We start from the raw sequence: 21,474 nt of genomic DNA on the forward strand, positions 1-21,474 counted from the left end.
GGCGGGCGCCGCCGCGGGTTTCAGCGCCGGTTTCGGCGCGCCGATTTCGGGCTTGTTCTTCGCGTTCGAGAGCATCCTAGTTCCCGGATCCAAGGGTGGCGGCCGCGAGCGCGCGGGCGCGGTGACGACGGAGATGGTCATCTTGGCGAGCGTTTTAGCCACAGTCGCGAGTAAAACCGTGCTGGGAGATTTGCCCTCCGTGGAGACTCCGCCGTTCGAGCTCTTGGATCTCGTCGAGTTGCCGCTGTACCTCCCGCTCGGTTTGGCGTGCGGTATCACCGCCGCGGCGCTTCGTAAGATGAACGTTGTGTTTGATGACGTCGCCGAAAACTTCATCTCGAACGAGCGCGAGAATGGCGGTCTAGGAATCCCGAGGATTTGGCACGCCCCGATTGGCGGCGTTTTGCTCGGATGCCTGGCGCTCAAGTATCCGCAGGTGACGTATCAGGGGTTCGATAATGTGAACGCGTTGCTGGTGAAGAACGCACCGTACACGCCCTTGGTACTCGGCGAGCTCGTCCTCGCCAAGCTACTGGCGACGGCGATTTGTCGAGGATCGGGACTTGTCGGAGGCGTGTACGCGCCGTCGCTCTTTCTGGGCGCGGCGTTGGGCACCGCTTTCGGAGGCGCGCTCAAGCTCACGGACATCCCGATGACATTCATCGCCCCGGATCAAGCGTACTCTCTCGTGGGTATGGCCGGGGTGCTCGGCGGCGTCTGTCGAGTGCCGCTCACCGCCATCTTGCTCCTTTTTGAACTCACTGGCGACTATAGAATCATTCTTCCCTTGATGGGCACCGTCACCGTGGCGACGTCCATCGTGAACAATCTCGAATACAATAGATTCCCGCTGCTTGCGATCGATGTGGAGGCTCAAGGCGTTACCGCGCTCGCGACCTCTCTCGTCGCTCGTCCGCGCGACGTCATGCGAACGGACGTGGTCTTTCTGCAGGAAGCCGATACCATCTTCGACGCATACATGGCTCTGTTACGCGTGTCAGATTTCGACAACCCACCGCCGTGTGTCTTCGTGGTCTCGAACACAAGCAAGGAGGAGTACGTCGGCGTTGTGACGCCGAGTAGCATAGCCGACGGAATATCGCGTCGGGGGTACAACACGCGCACGAGAGTGACGAAAGTCATAGACAAGAAGTCGCGAGTGATTGACGCAGACGTCAAACTGCGAGACGTCGACTTGCCGTGCGAAGACGACTTCGTCGTCGTCATCGACGCACAACGCCCAATAGGCGTCGTCGAGACGTGTGTGGCGGTGAAGCAGATCAATCGCGAACGACTTCGATCCATTTTATCCAAAGAGGACGTGTAAACTACATCCACGATAGCATAGCGATGACCATTTTCCGCGATTTCACACGTCACGCGTCGACCGAGCGAAATCCAGCACGCGAACCGTCGCGGGACGATATCTCCCGCCGACGTCCCACCGCGTCCGCGACGCGTCGACGAATCGATCGTTCCTACGTCCCACGCGCGCGCGCCGCCGTCGACACGCGCGCGCGCCGCCGTCGAGACGCGTCCGGGCGTCACATTCTCGATGGAGACACAGGACACAGTCTCGACCGAGAGATTGTTTCGACGAACGTCACTGGTCGACGCACCGCGTCACCGCGCGCGACGCCATGGCGTCGGATGACCGCACGGTCGATGTGGTGGCCGAGAGCGCGCGCGCGCGCGCGTTTTGCGGCGACGACGACGACGGCGGCGGCGACGATGCCTTGGGACGACTGCGACGCGAGCACGGCGCGATGTACGCGAGGATGCGAACGATGTTGGACGAGGACGCGCGCGAGGCGAGGACGAGAAGACGTCTTCGGCGCGCGTTGGTCGAGGAGTTTCCGGAGTTTGATGCGTACGCGACCGATGTGGCGGTGGCGTGGGACGACGCGCGTTGCGCGACGTTGGCGCGCGGTCTCGTCGAGACGCCGACGGCCGAGTTTACTTTCGGTGCCGTGTATCAAGCGGCGGAGAAGGGGCTAAAGGAGCGTCTGAAGTTCTTGCACGAGCACGGGTATGCATGGGATGCGGAGACGTGCATGTACGCCGCTGAGAACGGTCATTTGGAGTGCTTGAAGTACGCACACGAGCACGGATGTGCGTGGGATGAAAGGACGTGTGAGTACGCCGCCAGGAGCGGGCAGTTGGAGTGTTTGAAGTACGCACACGAGCGCGGGTGTGCGTGGAATGAAGAGACGTGTGATTACGCCGCTGGGAACGGTCATTTGGAGTGTTTGAAGTACGCACACGAGCACGGGTGTGCGTGGGATGAAGAGACGTGTGAGTACGCCGTTAGGAACGGTCATTTGGAGTGTTTGAAGTACGCACACGAGCACAGGTGTGCGTGGGATGAAGGGACGTGCATGTGCGCCGCCAGGAGCGGGCATTTGGAGTGTTTGAAGTACGCACACGAGCGCGGGTGTGCGTGGAATGAAGAGACGTGTGATTACGCCGCCGCGTATGGGCAGTTGGCGTGTTTGAAGTACGCACACGAGCACGGGTGTGCGTGGGATGAAGAGACGTGCAAGCGCGCCGCTGAGTACGGGCAGTTGGCGTGTTTGAAGTACGCACACGAGCACGGGTGTGCGTGGGATGAAGAGACGTGCAAGCGCGCCGCTGAGTACGGTCATTTGGAGTGTTTGAAGTACGCACACGAGCACGGGTGTGCGTGGGATGAAGAGACGTGCAAGTGCGCCGCCACACACGGGCATTTGGAGTGCTTGAAGTACGCACACGAGCACGGGTGTGCGTGGGATGCGGAGACGTGCAAGTGCGCCGCTGAGTACGGTCATTTGGAGTGTTTGAAGTACGCGCACGAGCACGGGTGTGCGTGGGATGAAGAGACGTGCAAGCGCGCCGGCGTAAGTGGAGACCGAGAGAGAGAAGACCGAGTGGAGAATTATTGGAACTGTTTATCGTACGCGATCGATCACCAGTGCCCCGGATACGCGAAGTACGTCACTTTGTTGCGCCTCGAACGCGATGCGCAAGTCGCCGAGACAAGCTTCATCGTCAATCTCGCACTCTCGCACGCGCGAAACGGCTACATCCCAGAGCGCGAGTACGCCGAGCCCAAAGCCGAGCTCAAACGCGCGCGCGCAAAAATAGACAACATGATAGCCCAACTCAAGCGATGACGATTTTCCGCGATTGCAGATTTCACGCGTCGACCGAGCTAAATCCAGCACGCGAACGACTTCGATCCATTTAATCCAAAGAGGACATGTAAACTACATCTAGATGCTAGAAATTGTGGCCAACTCGCTCATATCGAAACCGTCTTGTCGCCAGGAGAGCTTCAAACGCATCGCGATGGGTTTCGCGGCGTGCTCCGCTTTAGTGGAAACGATCATTCGCTGGGACACTGGAACACTCGATGAGATCGTAGTACCGCTCGCGGGGTGCATAGTCAGCGTCATCGTTTTTGGAACAGCTGCCTGGAGCGAAAAGTTCTCAATGTCGCTCGGTCCGGCGTTCACGTAGCGGGCATTGACCTCCGTCTCGTTTGGATCCAGTGGGTTCGCCTTTGAGCTCACTAAAAATATCGAAAGCGGTCCCTTGGTATACGCAGGAATGTCAGCCGCCGGACTCGGAGACGTCGGGTGCGCGTTCATCGCCGGCGGAGGGACTGCGCTCGACGGTGGCGTCGCGTCGCTCATTAGATCAATCAAGCCTTCGATTGCTGCTGGCGGCGCGCCGCTCATGTTCTGGAACGGATCCACGAACGGGATCGATGCACTCGGACCAGAAGACGTCAACTCGCCCAAGACATCCGTGGTGGGCGCATTCTGTTTCATCGGAGTCGGCGAAGCGATTGGTTCAATGGTGGCCCCACCAAACAGATCCGTCAAAGCGTCAGCGGAAGAAGCCGTCTTCGGTGGAGCCGGTGACGGAGACGGCGTCTTACCACTAAGCATGTCACCAAGGAGATCAACGGCTTGAGCTTGCGTGGCCGGCGTCGCCGAGGCGGACGCCGGGGCGTCGATGTTTGTGCCGAGGAGATCGTTGAGTAAATCCGCGCCTTTACTCTGAGCATTAGAGGACGCCACGTCGTCGTCAAAACTTAACAAATCGCGAAAACTTTGAGCAGCTGCGACCGCGCTGACGGCCTTCTTCTTAGCCAGCGTCTCCATAGTGTCCGCGGCGACGAACTTCGGTGCCTCTGGTGGAGGTATGTGCTCAAAGATCACGTCCCGCAGATTCGGAAGCTCGGTGAGGATCTTTTTGTACTCGTTCGCGCGTTGCTGCGTCTCGAGATCCATCTGTCTTGAGTACGCATCTAGTATGGGCACGATCGTCGCTTCTTCATTCGGCTCTCGCCCAGCAATCTTCGCCAAAGCCGTCATGATGAGCGGTTTCAATTTCGCGTACTTTGCCTCGTTCAACAACGCAATCATGAGCTTAGCGACGTCGTCATGCTTCACCTTTGTCAGCACCTCGCCTTCAACAGGAGCCGCGTGAACCATCGCGTCCGAGTACTCGCCGCACACCCAGGTCGCCACGGCGCACAGCGACTGGTTGGCGCCCTCTTCGCATGCCGCGCGATATAGCGACCTGCCGGCATAGCCATGAAGCTGAGGAGTACGAGCGACGAGACCCATGAAATCGTTGCACTCATACTCGTCAATGTACTGCCCCGCTTGAGTGAGCAAAGACACGAAAGTGTCGATGTACCACTGCTTGCTTGGTGAGAACTTGAGGGCGAGAGCGGAAATCTTCTTCGCGAGTTCGCACTTGAACTCTTCGTCGCACGCCTCCAAATACTCCACCAGTTCGCGAGTGAGCGTGGTGACGTTGTTGGCGTTCACCAAACTATACACGAGCTTCAAAGCGCTGCGTCGAATCGTAATGTCGGCGTCTTTGACGCATTCGACGATGATGGCTCGATGCCGCTGGATCGCCTGCGTGTCCACGACGACGACTTTGGACAGCGCGTTCAATGCGACGTATCGCACATTATTATCCTTGTTCTGCAAAAAGCGCCCAAGAATGTTCACCGCCAACACACGCAGACCTCCGACCGCTTCGATGGCGATGATGGTCTCCACCGCCTCGTATAAGATGGCGCGACCAGCGTTGTTGGAGTCATCCGTGTTGGACGCTATTTGCGCCAAAATGTCGCTCATCGCGTCGCTCGCGTCGGCGTCGCCGCGCCCCAGGACGCGCAACACACGAAGAATCGCGCACTGTAACAACGGGTCCGCGTGTCCCGCGATGTCGTGCTCCGCACTCTTCCCCGCGTAAATCAGCGATTTGAGAACCTTGCACAGTTGAGGCACCTGCGCTCGCAACGCGACGCGCGCGTCGACGTCTTGCTCCCCCATCTCCGTCGCCAGCGTGCACGCAGCGAGCAAAACTCCGTGATGTCTATCCCCCAGCAACCGTTTCGTCGCCTCCACGAACCCCTCCGTGAGCTCTGGAACCTTTTTAATCACCCGCGTCGCCGTCAACGCCGCCTTTTTCCGCACGTACGAGTTCGCGTGTCCCAACAACTGCTCCACCTCCCCCGCGACGTCCCGCGCCATCTCCGCGCTACAAATCCCTCCCAGCATGCACAATCCCAATCCGATGACGTAATGATTCTTATGCGTCAGGTCGTTCTTCACGCTATTCGTCACCAGCATCGTCACCTCTTGATTCTCATCCAACAGCAGCGTCAACCCGAGGTATCCGATCCGTTTCTCCGGGAACTCCCGCCTCGCCGTCAACCGCACGCACTCCATCTGTCCAAAGTGCGTGGGATACCCCAGCATGTGCATGAACATGAGCTTGGCCACGCATCTCGGGACGTACCGTCCTTGGCTCGGATCTCTGAACGACTCCCGGATCGCCGACCCCTCGCGCGCGATCAGCTTTCGCTCCTCCGCCTTGGTCTTACACTCCCTGACGCTTCGTATGAGCTCTCGCAGGCGCGCACCGCCGGGCGCCATCGCGCCGCGCGCGCGTGTGCGGGACCCGTGGTCGACCTCGACCCATCGTCCATCGACATTCATCGCCCGCGCGCGTTCGGCGCGATGCGTCTCCGCGGCGTCGTCCTCGCCCTCGACCGCGACGCCGACGGCTTCGACGGCGTGCTCGATCGCGATCGAAGCACGAAGTACGAGCTCGAGTGCGGGACGCGCGGGACGCTGCGACACGCCCTGCGCGCCCTGCACGCGCTCGCGCGTCGACCGTGCGAACGCCTCACCGTGCTCGTCGCGGACGACGGCGCGGCGACGCGAGCGCGGGAGATGATCGAGCGTGCGATGCGCGACGGTTCGTGGTCGGGACGGACGATCGAGGTGACGACGGCGAGGGATGGGGCGAGCGAACTCGAGGCGCTGGCGACGCTGGAGGCGGACGACGCTCGCGCGGGAGCGACGACGTTGGTGGTGATGTACGGCGACGTGGTCACGGATGTGTCGTTGGATGCGGTGGTGAGCGCGCAGTTGGCGCGGGGGGGGGCGGCGACGTGCGCGTTGGCGACGCGGAGACCGTGGGCGGAGGTGGAACGTAAGGCGGGAAAGGCGCCGAAGGGGACGCGGTACGTCGGTCTGAGCGCGAGCGGGGGGGAGGTGGCGTTCTTGGCGGGTGGGGAGAAGATGGATGAGGCGCAGAAGCGATTGAAGCTGCGACGATCGATGTTGGATGCGAACGGGGAGATTGTGATTCGCACGGATATCACCGACGTCGGGATCTTCGCGTTGGACGCCGCGCGCGCGTTCGATGCGATTCGCGAACGGCCGGACATGAAGAGTTTGCGGTACGATCTGATCCCGCACTTTGTGGCGGAGCAGTTCCGTGGGGCCAAGGACGCGGTCGTCGCGGCGTACATGGTGCCCGCGGATAAGTATTGCGTCGCAGTGAACACGGCCAAGCCGGCGCTCTTGGAGGTGTCGCGTGAGATCGCGTCGGAGTTCCATCACCTGAACGAGCGACCGCTGAGTAAGTACGATAACGTTCTCGATCACTCCACCGTGGTCGGATCGAAGTCCACGATCGGTCCGGGGTGCGTCGTGGCGGAGCAGTGCGTGCTCGGGGACAAGTGCTCGGTGAAAAAGTCCGTTATCACCGCCGAGTGTAAGATTGGCTCCGGAGTGAAGATCGTGAACTCGCTCATTCTTCGCGGCGCCGTCATCGGTGACGGCTCGCAGATTCAAGGATGCGTCGTCGGTCCAGGCGCGATCGTCGGCGCGCGCGTCGTCGCCAAAGACAGCATCGTCGGCGCCGGTTACGAAGTGGCGGACGACGAAGACGTAGACGGCGAAACGCTCGAGAAGCGAGACTAAACATACCTGGTAGCCGTGAAATGGATGATAATACAATAACATACAGCGAACGCGAGATCGCTCCGCCGTCGACACAGACGGCGACGCAACGGCACGAAGTGCGTCACCTCGCCAACGCGACGGCTTGCAAACTCGCCCCCGACGCCAGGACGTCGTACGCTCTCGTCGACTCTCCCTCATTCCCGCGTCCAGCCATCGTGAGCGCGCTCCACAGCTTCTTCCAGTGCTCGCTCCGCACGCGCACGACGAACGTCGCGTCTCCGTTCAACCGTCCCGCCTCCGCGCCGAGCACCTCAAACTCGAACCCCCCGTCCACGCTCCCGTGCACCGTTCGCACCGCCGCGCGCGCGATCGCTTCGTACTCCTTCGCGCTCCCTCTGGCATCGCTCCCGTCGCTCGTCGTCCTGCGCGCGTCGAGAATCGCGTCGACGCGTCGTCAGTCTCTCCAACGCGCTCGCGCGTCCACCCATCATCGCCGTCTCACGCCTCGCCCACGACGCGCGCGTCGCGCACACGCACGCTCTGACCACGGCGTACGTCCACGCCCCCTTCCCGAGCTCTCTCGTGCGCTGCGCCACGTCCACGAGCGCGCGCGAGCCCGATGCGTGCGCCATTTCGCGTCGCGCAATGACCCTCCTGCGCGTCTCTCGCGCCTTCACCGTCGACGTGAGCCCCCCCGGGCGCGTCCGCGAGTACGTGGCGCTGCCGGCGAAGGAGTACGCGCTGCTCGATCCGTCCGCGGTGACGCGATCGGACGCGAGCGAGCGCACGTTCACGGTATCCGCGGGAAGACAAAAGTTTGCATTCCTGGACGTCGAACCCGTGGGCACGATCGAAGTCTCGGCGACCGAGGACGGGTGCGTGCAGTCGCTGGTCGATGCGCGAATGGTGAACTTTGGGAGCGAGCGCTCGGGGGCGGTCGTGGAGGCGGTGAACGCGAGTTTGAGGGATTTACGGCTGCGGAACGCCGTCACGGCGACCTCCGGGAGCGACGGCGAGGGCGACGCGATCAAGTGCCGGATCGACGTGCGGGGTGAGTTCACCGAGGGCGTGTTCGCGAGAGCGGGAGGGTCGATGAACGCGATCGTGGGGTTCAGTCTGCGGGCGGTGATGCCGTGGTTTTTAACGCGACTGGCGGAGGATTACGCGAAGTGGGCTCGAGACGAACCGCGGACTTCGGCGATGGAGAAGGCGAATCTCGCCACCGTGGCGGCGAAGATCCTCGCGGGATCGCGAGGGAAGCTCCCGGAGGGCGTGCGCGAGTGCGAGATCGTGGATTCGGTCTAGTCTGTTCGCTCGCGTGAAATTTAATTCGCTTTGCTCGCCTACAGCTCGCACGACCCAGTCGTGGCGTCGCACGTCGACGTGTCCTCGAACGCGCTCTCGGTGTCGTACTCTAATCCATTCAGCACGAACCACGTGTCGGCATCGTACTCATCGCCCACTATGAGTCTGCCCTCCGTCGTGAGCGTCAACACGCGCTCTTGTCCCTTCATCGTCACCTTCCACGTCTCGTCCCGAATCGGTCTCACGCGCTCGGGAACCGGCTCCCTCAGCGCGTCCATCCCCGGCGTCGTCAACATCTTCGCCGAGAACCACCCCCTGAATCGCGCTCGACCGTCTTCTCCGACGTCGTACGCCGGCGTCTCGAACGACCGCCGCGTCCGAAACGCATCCTCATCCAGCTCCAGGAGCGTCCACCGCGAGTTCCCGTCTCCACCGCCCGTCTCCATCGCCTCCGCGCGCGCCGACGTCACGACGGACATCACCGCGCACGCCATCACCGCGCACGACGCGAAGACACGCCGCCGGCGTCCGCGGTCGCCGCGCGTCGTCGCCATCATCGCCCATCCGTCATCGTTCCTTCGCGTCACACCGCGTCCCATCGCCGCGTCCCGATGTCGCGCGACCGCGAGCGGTGCCGACGTCCCCGGGCGCGCGTCCGCGATCGACGCGCGCGCGAGGCGGTGCCGGGCGAGGACGACGACGACGACGACGCGGGCGCGATGCCTATAAACGAAACCCCATACGCATACGCACACACCTCTCTGGGCGCGACCTCGACCGCGCGCGCGCGCCCGCACACGTCCACGCGACCGCCCACGAGATGTCCGCGATCGTCCGAACCACCGCGTTAGCGCCGAGCGTCGCCTCCGTGCGCGTCGCCGCGAAGCGCACCGCTCGGTGCGTCGAGAGACGCGAGCGATTCGAACGCGCGCGACGCGATCGCGACGACCGCCTCGATCGGTGATCGAACGAACGGGCGCGCGCGAACGATCGATCGCGGGCGAGACGCGGTGGATGTGGGGGTGATGTGATCGGCGATAAATCGTTTCGTCCGCGCGCGCGGTCGGTGGTGGGCGGATGAGGTCGTGCGAGGCGTGGACGCGCGATGTGGTCGGGGCGTGGACGGGGAAGCCCTATCCATTGGATAACGCGCGCGAGGGGACGCGTGAGGTTGATGCGCGGTCGTTCGGGAGTGACGACGCGTAAGATTGGGGTCGTGGAGAGATGGAACCGAGCGTGGACTGACCGAGTATCCTTCGGGGTGTTTTTCGAACGTAGCGTGCAAGCCGTCTCCCCGGCGCGCGCGGTGGCGACCGTCCCGATGACGAGCGCGCGCGTGCAAAAGGAAGTTCGTGGCGTCGCCACCAAGGCGTCCGCCGTCGAGCTCATGCAAGTCGCGAACCAGGGTGCGGAGATTGCGTCCGTCGCGACGACGTGCTTCGCGATCACCCTCGTCGGCCTTGCCATTGGTTTCGTGCTCCTTCGCGTCGAAGGCTCCGTCATGGGTGAAGAATAAATGGTTTGTCGTGTTTATTTATTAGACGGGTGCATTGTTTTCGCTCGCGACGGCGCGTCGCGAGCGAAGTCGAAGAAGACTTAGACTGAAATACGAGATCGCAAGTACGTGGTGTTCACCGCTCGCATCCAAGTCGCGCTCAGCTCTCGCCTTCTCGTCCTTTCCGCGTCCTCGGAGCTCAAAATCGCTCACGCACTGTCCGACGCGGGCCATGGAGTCGGTGTGGTGTCACGACTGCCGCGCCCGCGTTGACGTCGCCGCGGATGCCCTGGACGACGCCGCCGACGTCCCGTCGTGTCCGTCGTGCTCGAGCGTTTTCTTGGAGCGAAGACCGAGCGCGAACGAACGAGAAGGAAGCTCTCGAGGCGTCTTATCCGTCGTCTTCGGGCCCACGATGACCCTCCTTCCGCTCGGCGCGTTCGGAGAGATCGACTTCACGCAGTTCGACACTCGAAACTTCGACGCGCCGTGCGCTGCGGCGACGGTAGAGGCGCTCCCAGAGCGAGACGCAAGAGACGCGGGACTGGCGAGCGGCGCGACGTGCTCGGTGTGCCTGAGCGAGTACGAGGGCGATGAGCGAGTGAAGACGATTCCGAGATGTTCGCACACTTTTCACACGAAGTGTCTGTGCGAGTGGTTGAAGATGGTGCGTTGGATCGCTTCGACTTTGACTCGAGAGTTGACTGACGCGGCTTTTTACGGCGCAGCGGGACACGTGTCCGGTATGTAGGTGCAAGATCGAGGAAACGAAGGCGGACGGGGGTGATGCGAACGAATAGGTATGATTGGTAGATGCGCACGCGGCGATCCGCACGAGGCGTTCGTGCGATTGTAAAACGAAATGATTAGCACAGCACGGAATTGACAGACGCGCTCCGCGTCGAGATTACAACCGCCCTTCGCGAAGAGCCGTATCCACTAGGAGAAATTCGCTAAGATTGACCCTGATTGTACCCGCTTACTTGCCTTCCTTGGCGGCTTGAAGCTTGAGCACCTTCTGTGAGACGCGAGCGGACAACACGTGACGCGGGCTAGGTCAGTCTCTCGTTCCACCGTCGTCTCACCTCCATACCCAGCCATCGAGTGTATCTCACATCGCGATCGATCTAACCAACACGCACCTTGACAATCTTTTGCTCCTCGACGAGGAACGCGCGCACGATGCGCTCGCGAACCGCGCCCCCGGAGAGGACTCCGCCGTACGCGCGTGACACACTCTTCTTGTTCTTGGACATGTGCTTGCGGCTGTACTTTTGCGTCGCCACGCGCGGAACCTGTTATTTTCACGAAACCGAAAGGAGAGCCAAAACGTCAGTCATCGATTCGTGCGTTCGCTCGCTCTAATCCATCTTCGATCATCGCTCGACATTCGACAAGGGGATTCATCGCTCACGCGAAAGCCCTAACGCGGTCGAATCTTCGACCAACGTCCCGCGCCCGTCCGTCGCGATCGCGCTTCTTCTCGAACGCCAACACGCGCACGGCAGCGAGATGATAATCTCTCTCGCCATCTCATGCGATAACGTACCCCGTGAATGCGCCCGTTATCCCCCGAGGGCGTCTGCGCGCCCTTGGTGGTCTTCTTCACGTAGGCGATCCCGAGACGGCCGCCCGGAAGGCGCTTCTTCATGATCTTGTTCGATCGCGTGTTGTACGCATGGCGGCGCTTGTAGGTGACGCGAGGAGCCATTTTTGTTCGGACTCTGCGAGGTGCGGTGACGACGCGAGGCTAAGAGAGGGGGATGCGACGCGCTCGATCGCGAACTCTTTCGCGCGCGCCAAACCCTACATGTCCATGAGGCAGTGAACTGCGAATACACGGGGCTCAAGTCGGAGGTCGTTTGACGCGGCTTACTCGAACGCTTGAAGTGTACAAGAATTACATATCACATATACGCGATTTTTGGTGGAGATTAGACGCAGTAATCGCTCACACTGTCGTCGGTGATTGTACGCGCGTATCGCGAGCGCTGCGACGGACGCAGCCAGAGTTTGACGCTGTCGACGGTTGCAGTGAGCGCGGCCTCGGTGGTGAAGAGCACGGAGGTGACTGGAGACGTGTGGAGTTTGTGGGTCATGATTGGTACCAGCCGCTCGACCTCGTTGCGTCGAGCGGCTTGAACAACGTTGGCGTCCGGGCCGACGAACGACGGGCCGCGTGAGTGGCTCCGCGACGACGAGCCTATTGAGAGTCGGTCGACCCGATCCTCGAGCGCATCGTCGTCCTCGGTGAATACGTCGTCTACAGGAACGCGCCAATCCCAAAGGACGACGCGGCAGTCCTCGCCGACCGTGGCGAATCGCAAAATATTGTTATCATCCGCCGTGGCGAGTTCGTCGACGGCGATGTCCGTGACCCAGCTGCGATGCCCTTGCACCCCCCACGCGAGAACTTCGCGCTCGTACATTCCCCATATCTCTATCATGTCGCTCTCACCGGCTGCTAGGACGTATCTACCGCACGGACTCCAAGCTACCGCGTTGAATCCCGCGTAATACGATTTGAATCCGGCAACGATGTTCGGTCTGTCGCGCGATACATCCAACACACGACACATACCGGCACCGTTCACGACAGTCAGAAGGCACGAATCCGGTGAAAACGATGCGGCGTTCAACGACGAACGGCCGAAGTGCCAACGCGTCATCGGGTTCGATCCCTGGGCGTCCGAGGCGACCACGCTCAGGATGTTCATATCCACCACTGGCGCAAAACTCGCCTTGTTCCCATCCCGCGACGAGTTGTACGTGTACATGCTCCCGTCTGCGTGCAACGACACGCAATCAAACGGCTCCAAAATATCTTCATCGCTCCTCGGACGCCAAATCACCGCGTTACACCTCGATTTATTCACCCCTTCGCCCTCGACGTTCCACCGCGTCGCCGCCGTCACCCACCGTCCCTTGTCCGCGACGTTCCTTCCTAGATCGATCGCCCACACCTCCCCGTTCGACAGCCCGACTAACAAATCATAACGATCGCTCTCTCCCTTCTCCCGCCACGCGATCGCCGTCACGCAACCGCTGTGAAACCCAATCTTCGCCACCGCCTTGCACGCCGTCGCCGCGTCGTAATCCAACACCCGGACGCAATCCCCCGAGTTCACCAACACGTACGCGTTCTCGCCGCTCTCCGCGTAGACGCATCGTCGCTTACACCTCGCGTCGTACTCCGCCTCCATCGCCCGCGCGCTCGCCGGCTCCGTCGAACGACGCGACGCAGGTTTCGTTCGCCACGTCTTCCCCAAGTTGTACCTCCCCTCGGGCGTTTTGAAGCAATCTCTCGTCTCCTTGCGCTCTCGAACGCTCCACTCGTCGGCGATCGTCCCGACGGGGTCGTCGAGCGCCATGACGCGCGCGCGCGGGGACGACGGGGCCGTCATCGACGCGCCAGAGTGTGACGATGTAGAAGTACGAAATGCGACGCTTCGACACTTCGAGGCGCGCGAAACAGCGCTCTCGTGGTCGCGAGGCGCGCCACGCCGGCGCGGGAGCGGTGACAACCGGCGTGCGTCGGCGCATCGCGCGTGATGCCTCGCACGCGCTCGAGCGCGGGCGCGGCGGCGTCGAAGAGGGTTGACGATGATTCAGTGGTGCCACGTTCGACGCGCGCTGGACGATCGAGCGCGCCCGATGAGGCGGATACGACGGACGAGGCGTCGGCTTCGGGTGGCGATGCGTCCACCGAAACGCCCACGTCCACGGACGACGAGGTCACGGCGCGTGCGCGCGAGAAACTCGGCGGAAAGCGCGCGCGAACCGAGGCGCGCTCCGCGGCGCCGTCCATCGACGATCTCGATCACGCGTACGACATCCTCGACGCGAAAAAACGTGGATTCTTCACCGCGCGCGATCTTCGTCGGGCGCTCGACGCGAACGGGTTCGCCGATTGGTCAGACGCGCGCTGTCGCGCCATGGTGGTCGCGTTCAAGCCCGAGCGCGCGCGAAGAGCGCTCGAGCTTGATCACGACGGCGCGCTCAGGATGACCCGAGAAGAATTCGAGGACGTGGTGAAACGATCGGGCGCTCGAGCGCCCTGCTGATGAGACGCGCACCATTGATTGGAATTGGAATTTGTACAACGTTGCCGCGCGTTCGGGTCACTCGCTCGCGTTCGCGCCGCCTCCGCAGTATCGCGCGCGCGCGCCGTACCCCCGCGCGCGCCGACGCCGATCGAATGACGATGGCGTCCGCGCATCGCCGCGCGACGCGCATCGCGTTACCGCTCGCCCTGTGCGCGCTCGCGCTCGCGCTTCCAGTTCGCGCCGCTCGTTTATCCGCGAGCGATCGCTCGTCGAAGGACGTCGCGCTCGGCGGTGAATACGCCGACGGCGACGGTGGATTCACCGATGGATTCGTGAGCTCGCTCGGGATGGTGCTGGTGAGCGAGCTCGGGGACGAGACGTTCATCATCGCGGCGATCATGGCGATGCGAAACTCTCGCGCTATCGTGCTCGCCGGCGGCTTGAGCGCGCTGACGATCATGACGGTTTTGAGCGTGATGCTCGGCCTGGTGGTGCCGCAATTGATTAGTAAGGAGACGGTGAGTAAGGCGGCGTTTGTGCTTTACAGTTTCTTTGGGTGTCGGTTGCTGTACATCGCGTACAAGTCGGAGGGCGGCACGGGCGCAATGTCGAGCGAGGTGGAGGAGGTGGAGGAGAAACTCGCAAGCGGAGCGACGGCGAGCACACGAAATCGGTTGGCGCGAATCGCGTCTAGAGTGTGCACGCCAGTATTCATCGAGGCGTTCGTCCTAATCTTTCTCGCGGAATGGGGCGATAGGAGTCAAATTACGACAATCGCGTTGGCGACGCACAAGAATCCCTACGGGGTCGCCATCGGCGGCATCTTAGGACACTGCGCGTGCACCAGTCTGGCGGTTCTCGGGGGCAGGATTGTCGCATTGAAGATTTCGCCGCGCACCGTTTCGTTCGTCGGTGGCCTTCTCTTTTTCGGCTTCGCAATTCACGCGTTGCTGTACGGGGCGCCAGGCACGGAGACGATGTGAAGACGAACTCTATTGCGTTTTGAATGTGATCATGAAAGTGTGTGCGAGCGAGCGCTAGTTACTAGTCGAACCCAATATTATCAAACTATATCCAATACCGACGAGATTACGAGCGATCGCGCTCGTCCTTGTGCTTTTGCATCTCCATAATAAACTTGTCGATGGCATTGACCATCTCCATGTTAATCTCGTATTCCTCCTTGAGGTCATCACCGGCGTCGGGAGAGTCGTACATGTCTTGTAAGAACGCCACCGTGTACTCGTACTCTTCTTTGGTGAACAACAGGGCTGCCTCGGCGACCGCCGCGGTCGCGAGCAAGCTCTGGCGCTTCATCTGCGGCGGCAACCCGTGAAACTTTTGGTACGCCCGCCCCACGCGATCCCAATCGCCGTCGATCATGCTCTCCGCCAGAACCCGCAAGTGGACATCAATGATCGTGCTGCAAGTCGTGAGATCACCCTCGTACACCTGCGTGTACACCTCCACCACGCTCAGCTCGTTCACCGCCTCGTACGTCGTCTCCGCGCCGAGCATCGCGCACGCCTTGAATCGTGCGTTCACGCTCTCATTCCCAGCGTTCGTGGCGCACGCCGCGATGAGTTTACTCTCGATCGCAGTCCATCCCAGGACGTCCTCGTGCTCGATCACCGGCGCGGGGGCGTCGGGGAACTGCCGAAGCGCCGCACCGGCGGCCGGGACAACCTTGGAGCGTCGCGATGATTTCATCGCGTGACGGCTCGCGACGCGCGCGATCGAGGCGTTGCCGAGGGACGCCATCTACTAAGCGTTTTCTGAGAGCGTTCACGTCGAGCGAACGCGTCGAGCGTCGCCGAATGCGAAACAGACAGTGGATAAAGTCGCGCTGGCGAATCGACGTCACGAGTACCGAAAAGCTCAAGCGCGTTACGTCTTACACCGCGAGGTCGATCTACTTCCCGTACTTGGGCTTCCATTCGGTCTCAAACCAGGACTTCGTTCGCGACCACGCCTCCTCGGGATCGACGATCGGTTCGTACCCGAGATCTTGTCGCGCAGCGTCGATGTTGAACCACCGGTTGATTAGGAGCATGCGCACGGAGAAGGGCGTGAGCTTGAACTTTCTGCCGAGTACGTAGCCCACGGCGTCGCACACGTGCGCCAGGGGCATCATGAATGACCAACCAGGGAGGCGAAACTTCGCTCGGAGCGACGGGTAGCCGAGCTCGACGAAGGCTCGATCGAGAAAATCCCACAGCTTTACCGGTTCGCCATCGGTGCAAATGTAAAACTTGCGCAACGCGGGCGAGTCCGGATACAGCGCGCGCTCGGCCAGGATCAACCCGTGGCAGTAGTTATCGACGTAACACATACTGATCAAGTTCTCCCCACTGCCGAAGATGCGCAATCTCTTGGCGTTGATCAAAAAGTTGTGCAGGAATAACATGTCTCGCGGTCCGTACACCTGATGCGGCGCCACGGCGATGGTGAAAAACGTCTTCCCGTCGCACGCCTCCATCATCGCCCGCTCCCCCATCGCCTTACTCTCTGCGTACGGCTGCAAGAATGTCTTCGGAATACACAGTTCGCTCTCTCGCTTCCCGTTTATGTCTCCACCATCGAATCGCGTGCTCGGCGAGCTCGACATCACGCACTTTGACACGCCGTGTCGCTTACACGCTTCGATCACGTTTAACGTCCCGACCCGATTCACCTTGTCGTACATGTCCCGCGCGTGATACGGTCCGACGAGCGCCGCGATGTGCCACACGCAATCCGCCCCTTTGATCGCCTCGTCGACGTCGGACGGCGACGTGAGATCGCCCCGCTGCCAGATTATCCTCGAGTCATCCTTCGCATCCGCCGGTCTCGGCGCAACGTCGAAGGCGACGACGCGCTCGGCGCCGCGCTCGACGAGCATCTCGACAAGACGCCGACCGACGAACCCGGAGCCGCCGGTGACGACACAGTTCTTGGGGACGGGGGGGAGCGCGGCGGAGGAGGAGGACGCGCGCGCCATGGCGACGCGAGGCGCGTCGGACAGTGACGATCGACGCATCGTCATTCGTCAGAAAAGTCGATGAGAAACGAACACTCGATGGTTACGTTATTCTAAGTGGTCTACACCGTGCTAGCGCTAATGAAAATGTGTGCATCGACGATTACGCCGCTCCGGCGCCGGCGCTGAAGTCCACCACCGACTCCGTCGCCGCGCCGCTCGCCTCTTTCGCTCTCAACGCCGCTCGCAACTGCGCCTTGAGCGCGATCGCGAACTCGCTCGCCAATTTATCGTCTCGCGTTTTCAAGATGTACTCGTCTAACCCACCGGCTTTGTCCATGCACCGCAGCGCCTTCGTCGTCACGCGCATCGGGATCATTCGCTCGAGGAGTTCGCTGTACACGCGCTTCTTCTGTACGTTCGGTGACCACCGTCTGCGCGTCCTAATCGCGAGTAAACGAAACCGACATGTCACGCGGTCAGTCCACGGTCGTGGGCGTCGCGAAGCATCGAGCGCGACGCGTGAGAGAGGAATCAAAGTCGAAGACAGCGAACGGAGACGCACTTGTTCCCACCGTCCTCGCTCACCATGTTCCCGAATTTGATGTGTTTCCCGGCGAAGACGCCTCGACGGGCCTTGCCTTGGACCACGCGAGCGAGCGCGCGCTTGGCCGCGGAGGCGAGCTCGCGGGACATCGCTCGAGAGGCGCGTTGTGCAGCGTCCGAGGCGGAGGGTTTTGGACATGTTTCCGCGACGTCGCGGTGCGCATGTTAGGCGAATTGCGCGTGTTATGTGCTATTTTACATCGAATTTCGCCGTGAAAGAATGTTTCTGAGCGCAGCGTTCGTTTCATCCGGAGAAACTATCGCATGGGGAGTCTGGAGGGGGATATCCGTGACGATACCTGCACGCGTCTCCGTTCCAGCACTTGCCAGTGGCCCAGTGCTTACAATATACCGGTCCGCGTGACTGTTTCCTCGGTTTGTCGTTGTATTGATCTACGCATAATCGTTTACCGTTTTTCTGCGCCGTTTCGATCTGCGCTAGATGCTTGACGACGTAATCGTGCTGACATTCCGCGTCGGCGACATCGGCTTGCGTCAGCTGCCTGGCGCCCGTCACCGGTTGCACAATCTCACCACCTTCAAACATTTTCTCGCCTCGAGCGCGGTCGATTCCGGATTGGGATAGCCCGAGAGGCGGTGAGCGCATACACGGTTTAGCGTCGCTACTGTCCACTCTCCCGGGCGCCGGCGGCGGAGGAGGAACGTTCACAGTGTTTGTCGTCGTCGTCGGCGGCGGAGGAACGTTCATCATCACGGCGAAGGCTCTGTCCTCTGGTGCGAGACATCCAAAGGGGTCGAGTGGGACCTTTGGCGCTTTCTTCGCTTCCTTCTTGGCGTGCGATGCAGCTTTGTGCATGTTCGAAGACAAGTGTTGCTTGAAATTGTTCTTCAACATCGCCTCTGAAGCGCCCTTGATTTCGTGTTTACACAGCGTGCAAAACTTCGAATACGCGAATGATGCTTTATTAGCCTCTTTTTTCTCTGCTTTGGATATCGCTGTCGGCAGTGGCGGCTTGCATTTAGGCGTTGACCTCGATTCATCGTCCCTCGGAGCGAGACGATCAAAGACCGACGTCGCATCTGGAGTCGACGGAGACGTCTTCGTCGGCGCCGTTGCCGAGCCTGATGGTCGTTTCTTCGAGTATTTCTCTATTCCTTTGATGATTGTGGCGGCTTCTTTCTCCGTGATGCCTTGCCCGAACGGAACCTGCTCGGTGAGAAGTCGAATCACTTGCTTCTCCGTGGCGGGTTGAACGAATTGCACGTCCTGGCGCGCGGCCGCGTACACGTATCCGTGGATCTCCAGGAACTTGAAGCTTGTCGGCAAAGCCTTGTCCACTGGAACACTGAGAATATCTCTGATTATATCAATCTTGTCAACATCCATCGAGGCGTACGCCTCGATGACAAGGAATGGAATCATCTGCGCTCGCCTGAGCAAGTTATTAAGCGCGCCCTCCACTTTTAACCGGGCGTCGTATGCGTCTCGACACGCCCGCTGCAGAGAAGTTGGAAGCGCCTTCTTAATGAACACGTCGATCGATGCCTTTTGAAACAGTGCGTCTGAAAGAGCTCGAAGCACGCGCCACAGGTACTCGGCGTCCGTAGTCTTCACGTCGTGCGACATCGTTGTCAGCTCGTCGTTGGCCAAAGAATCTAAATCTAACATCGGATGACCGATGTATTGCGAGTGCATAGTCACCTTAGTGTCCTGCGTCGAGATCTGCATCAGCACCTCGGCGAGATTCTTACAGTGAATCGCCTTGTCGTCCGCGGTGGACCCGCCGACTCTGAGCTTCCCGCGCGCGCGATCCAGGTTCTCCTTCAACGCTCGGAGCGACGTTACCGCGTTCACGCCGTCCCGATTCGACATCGCCTCGGGCATCTCGCTATCGAACGCCGCGACCGCCTTCTCGATCCCCAAGACGACACCATCCGAGAAATTCTTTGCCAGCGTCTCGTGCTCACCCACTCGGCGCGCCAAGTTCTTCGTGTGCCGAGCCAACTTATCAAACGTCGACTCTTCTTCCATTCGAAGATACGAGGGCATCACGTCGTGTGCGTACTGCACGCTCGAAACCGCCCCATCGATGACGTCCATCGATCCCTGGTCCGCTCTCTTACACTCCAAGAACGCTTGCGCGACCAAATCTAAAGTCTCCTGCAGCCGTCTCTGCGCGTTCTGATCCCCGACGAACGTCCCGCGTCTCTGCGCCGCCGCCGTCTTATCGCCTCGCACCCCTCGCGCGAGCGCGCTGGCGAGATCCGGTCCCGCCCGCGTCGCGTCGCCCTCGTCGTCGTCGTCGTCGTCGTCGTCGTCGTCGTCGTCCGCGTCCGTCCGCGCGCGCCCCCCCGCGCGCGCCAGGGCGATCGTCGACGTCGCCGTCGGACGCCCCGTCCCGTCCCTCACCGATGCCGACGTCATCGCGCGCGCGTCCTCGCCGTCGCCCGCGTCGTCGTCGCTCTCGCACTCCACGGGCGCCATCGCGCCGGGGCGCGTCGCGCAATCGCCATCGCGCTCGAGCACTCGCCCTCGCGCCCCGCGCTGGACCAATCACATTGGGGCACATCGCGCTCGACCAATCACATGTGGGCGCATCGCGCTCGACCAATCGCGCGTCGCGTGCGGTGCCGACGTGTCGAGACGAGGCCCGGTCGAGCGGTCGTGACTCAAAGAAAATATCCAACGTGGCGAAAAAGTGAAAAAGCGAAAAAGCGCGTTTCCACGGTGGCGCGGTCGCGCCGGGCGCTTTATCGCCGATCGCGCGTCGACGCGACTGGCGGGCGCGCGACGCCGCGCGAGGACGCGCGAGGACGCGAACGCGCCGAATTCCGCGAGCATGGACGCGCACTCGCGCGCGCACTCGCGGAACGCGACGATCGAGACGACGCGGGACGATGAATTGTTCGCCGCGACGGGAAACCGCGTGCTGCGAGAATCGCCACCCGCCAAGGTTGTTCGCGGCTTCTCCGCGGATTTCGACGAGAGGTCCGAGCACTCGGACAGCGCGATATCGAGTTCGGAGTTATTTCACACCTGTGACGCGTCGCCGAAGAGCGAACGGGCGCTCACGCGCGACGGCAGAGCTCAGGGACTCGCGAGCTCGCACCGAGACGCGTCCAGCTCGGGGAGCCGAGGCGCGCTCGTGCGCGCGTTGCACGACGACGAGGAGCGGCGAAACGCGAAGACGCTGGTCAGGAACGATTCGAACGATTCTGATCGAACGTACGCGTACGGCGGCGGAGTCCCGTGCGCGTCGAGCGGCGAGCGCGAGGTCGAGCGAGACGCTCGGGAGCGCGACCTGACGTGGAACACCGACGCCGAGCTCTTGACCAGAATCTCCACCATGGCGGCGCCGATATCGTCACCTATAGATATTCCTGCGAGCGCGGACGGAAAGAATCATTGGAAGCTGTGCGTTTGATCTCTGCGCGACGCGTGCGACGCGAAGACCGATCGAGCGACGAGGACGAGGGGAACGGGCGAGTGCACAGCGTGGAAAGTGCACGCGGGTGTCGGATCTCTGCTGACAGTCGGGAGATCTCGTTTCTGGGCTTTTGATTGGTTGACTGACTGTCCTAAACGCAAAACGCAGGCGCGCGCCGCTGATCGCGAGACAACGCCGATGACGGCGATTGAAAGCGAGGATATATTTTACCCCTGATCCAGAACCACATTTTGTCGATGAGCAAGCGATTATGAGGAACGCGAGCTCTATTCTTGATTTTTTGTTGATTCGTCCTCAAGAGGGCGGATTCGAGTGTTATTCCTCAGTGCTTTACGCGAAGTGTTTCATTCATAGCCACCGGTGAAACGGTGAGAGCGATTGTATTTTT

At 61.3% G+C, this 21,474-nt stretch overlaps 17 protein-coding genes across 17 annotated transcripts; 9 read left to right on the plus strand and 8 right to left on the minus strand.

Moving 5' to 3' along the window:
* On the plus strand, positions 1–1,327 carry OT_ostta04g04090 (Chloride channel, voltage gated; the record flags this gene model as incomplete). The annotated part of the gene is made up of 1 exon (XM_003078897.2): positions 1–1,327. A coding segment is annotated over one exon (1,327 nt), but the record flags the coding sequence as incomplete, so codon positions are not given.
* Positions 1,328–1,640: 313 nt separating this feature from the next.
* Positions 1,641–3,226, plus strand: OT_ostta04g04100 (Ankyrin repeat-containing domain; the record flags this gene model as incomplete). Its single annotated transcript, XM_022984576.1, has 2 exons — positions 1,641–2,968; positions 3,172–3,226. The coding sequence occupies 2 exons, from the start codon at positions 1,641–1,643 to the stop codon at positions 3,224–3,226; spliced, it is 1,383 nt and encodes a 460-aa protein (XP_022838831.1).
* Positions 3,227–3,251: 25 nt separating this feature from the next.
* OT_ostta04g04110 (Clathrin/coatomer adaptor,adaptin-like,N-terminal) lies at positions 3,252–5,945 on the minus strand (the record flags this gene model as incomplete). The annotated part of the gene is made up of 1 exon (XM_022984577.1): positions 3,252–5,945. One exon carries the CDS (start codon positions 5,943–5,945, stop codon positions 3,252–3,254), a length of 2,694 nt encoding a protein of 897 aa, XP_022838832.1.
* Positions 5,946–6,029: 84 nt separating this feature from the next.
* OT_ostta04g04120 (Bacterial transferase hexapeptide repeat) lies at positions 6,030–7,283 on the plus strand (the record flags this gene model as incomplete). Its single annotated transcript, XM_003078900.2, has 1 exon — positions 6,030–7,283. One exon carries the CDS (start codon positions 6,030–6,032, stop codon positions 7,281–7,283), a length of 1,254 nt encoding a protein of 417 aa, XP_003078948.2.
* A 103-nt stretch (positions 7,284–7,386) lies between these two features.
* On the minus strand, positions 7,387–7,897 carry OT_ostta04g04130 (unnamed product; the record flags this gene model as incomplete). Its single annotated transcript, XM_022984578.1, has 2 exons — positions 7,387–7,687; positions 7,803–7,897. The coding sequence occupies 2 exons, from the start codon at positions 7,895–7,897 to the stop codon at positions 7,387–7,389; spliced, it is 396 nt and encodes a 131-aa protein (XP_022838833.1).
* A 13-nt stretch (positions 7,898–7,910) lies between these two features.
* OT_ostta04g04140 (unnamed product) lies at positions 7,911–9,299 on the plus strand (the record flags this gene model as incomplete). The annotated part of the gene is made up of 2 exons (XM_022984579.1): positions 7,911–8,539; positions 8,615–9,299. The coding sequence occupies 2 exons, from the start codon at positions 7,911–7,913 to the stop codon at positions 9,297–9,299; spliced, it is 1,314 nt and encodes a 437-aa protein (XP_022838834.1).
* A 592-nt stretch (positions 9,300–9,891) lies between these two features.
* Positions 9,892–10,086, plus strand: OT_ostta04g04150 (PetM of cytochrome b6/f complex subunit 7; the record flags this gene model as incomplete). The annotated part of the gene is made up of 1 exon (XM_022984580.1): positions 9,892–10,086. One exon carries the CDS (start codon positions 9,892–9,894, stop codon positions 10,084–10,086), a length of 195 nt encoding a protein of 64 aa, XP_022838835.1.
* A 211-nt stretch (positions 10,087–10,297) lies between these two features.
* Positions 10,298–10,865, plus strand: OT_ostta04g04160 (Zinc finger, RING/FYVE/PHD-type; the record flags this gene model as incomplete). The annotated part of the gene is made up of 2 exons (XM_003078903.1): positions 10,298–10,732; positions 10,794–10,865. The coding sequence occupies 2 exons, from the start codon at positions 10,298–10,300 to the stop codon at positions 10,863–10,865; spliced, it is 507 nt and encodes a 168-aa protein (XP_003078951.1).
* A 179-nt stretch (positions 10,866–11,044) lies between these two features.
* On the minus strand, positions 11,045–11,776 carry OT_ostta04g04170 (Ribosomal protein L34Ae; the record flags this gene model as incomplete). Its single annotated transcript, XM_022984581.1, has 3 exons — positions 11,045–11,083; positions 11,208–11,360; positions 11,615–11,776. 3 exons carry the CDS (start codon positions 11,774–11,776, stop codon positions 11,045–11,047), a joined length of 354 nt encoding a protein of 117 aa, XP_022838836.1.
* Positions 11,777–11,999: 223 nt separating this feature from the next.
* Positions 12,000–13,436, minus strand: OT_ostta04g04180 (WD40/YVTN repeat-like-containing domain; the record flags this gene model as incomplete). The annotated part of the gene is made up of 1 exon (XM_003078905.2): positions 12,000–13,436. The coding sequence occupies one exon, from the start codon at positions 13,434–13,436 to the stop codon at positions 12,000–12,002; it is 1,437 nt and encodes a 478-aa protein (XP_003078953.2).
* A 180-nt stretch (positions 13,437–13,616) lies between these two features.
* OT_ostta04g04190 (EF-hand domain pair) lies at positions 13,617–14,129 on the plus strand (the record flags this gene model as incomplete). Its single annotated transcript, XM_003078906.1, has 1 exon — positions 13,617–14,129. The coding sequence occupies one exon, from the start codon at positions 13,617–13,619 to the stop codon at positions 14,127–14,129; it is 513 nt and encodes a 170-aa protein (XP_003078954.1).
* Positions 14,130–14,269: 140 nt separating this feature from the next.
* On the plus strand, positions 14,270–15,094 carry OT_ostta04g04200 (Uncharacterised protein family UPF0016; the record flags this gene model as incomplete). The annotated part of the gene is made up of 1 exon (XM_003078907.1): positions 14,270–15,094. The coding sequence occupies one exon, from the start codon at positions 14,270–14,272 to the stop codon at positions 15,092–15,094; it is 825 nt and encodes a 274-aa protein (XP_003078955.1).
* Positions 15,095–15,200: 106 nt separating this feature from the next.
* On the minus strand, positions 15,201–15,872 carry OT_ostta04g04210 (unnamed product; the record flags this gene model as incomplete). Its single annotated transcript, XM_003078908.1, has 1 exon — positions 15,201–15,872. The coding sequence occupies one exon, from the start codon at positions 15,870–15,872 to the stop codon at positions 15,201–15,203; it is 672 nt and encodes a 223-aa protein (XP_003078956.1).
* Positions 15,873–16,023: 151 nt separating this feature from the next.
* Positions 16,024–17,091, minus strand: OT_ostta04g04220 (3-beta hydroxysteroid dehydrogenase/isomerase; the record flags this gene model as incomplete). Its single annotated transcript, XM_022984583.1, has 1 exon — positions 16,024–17,091. The coding sequence occupies one exon, from the start codon at positions 17,089–17,091 to the stop codon at positions 16,024–16,026; it is 1,068 nt and encodes a 355-aa protein (XP_022838837.1).
* Positions 17,092–17,233: 142 nt separating this feature from the next.
* On the minus strand, positions 17,234–17,766 carry OT_ostta04g04230 (Ribosomal protein L28; the record flags this gene model as incomplete). Its single annotated transcript, XM_022984584.1, has 2 exons — positions 17,234–17,513; positions 17,636–17,766. The coding sequence occupies 2 exons, from the start codon at positions 17,764–17,766 to the stop codon at positions 17,234–17,236; spliced, it is 411 nt and encodes a 136-aa protein (XP_022838838.1).
* Positions 17,767–17,920: 154 nt separating this feature from the next.
* Positions 17,921–20,122, minus strand: OT_ostta04g04240 (Zinc finger, CCCH-type; the record flags this gene model as incomplete). The annotated part of the gene is made up of 1 exon (XM_003078910.2): positions 17,921–20,122. The coding sequence occupies one exon, from the start codon at positions 20,120–20,122 to the stop codon at positions 17,921–17,923; it is 2,202 nt and encodes a 733-aa protein (XP_003078958.2).
* A 355-nt stretch (positions 20,123–20,477) lies between these two features.
* Positions 20,478–21,267, plus strand: OT_ostta04g04250 (unnamed product; the record flags this gene model as incomplete). The annotated part of the gene is made up of 2 exons (XM_003078911.1): positions 20,478–21,052; positions 21,234–21,267. 2 exons carry the CDS (start codon positions 20,478–20,480, stop codon positions 21,265–21,267), a joined length of 609 nt encoding a protein of 202 aa, XP_003078959.1.
* Between the last annotated feature and the right edge of the window lie 207 nt (positions 21,268–21,474).

The sequence above is a fragment of the Ostreococcus tauri genome (assembly GCF_000214015.3).
Source record: "Ostreococcus tauri WGS project CAID00000000 data, contig chromosome 04, whole genome shotgun sequence".
Lineage (NCBI taxonomy): Eukaryota > Viridiplantae > Chlorophyta > Mamiellophyceae > Mamiellales > Bathycoccaceae > Ostreococcus > Ostreococcus tauri.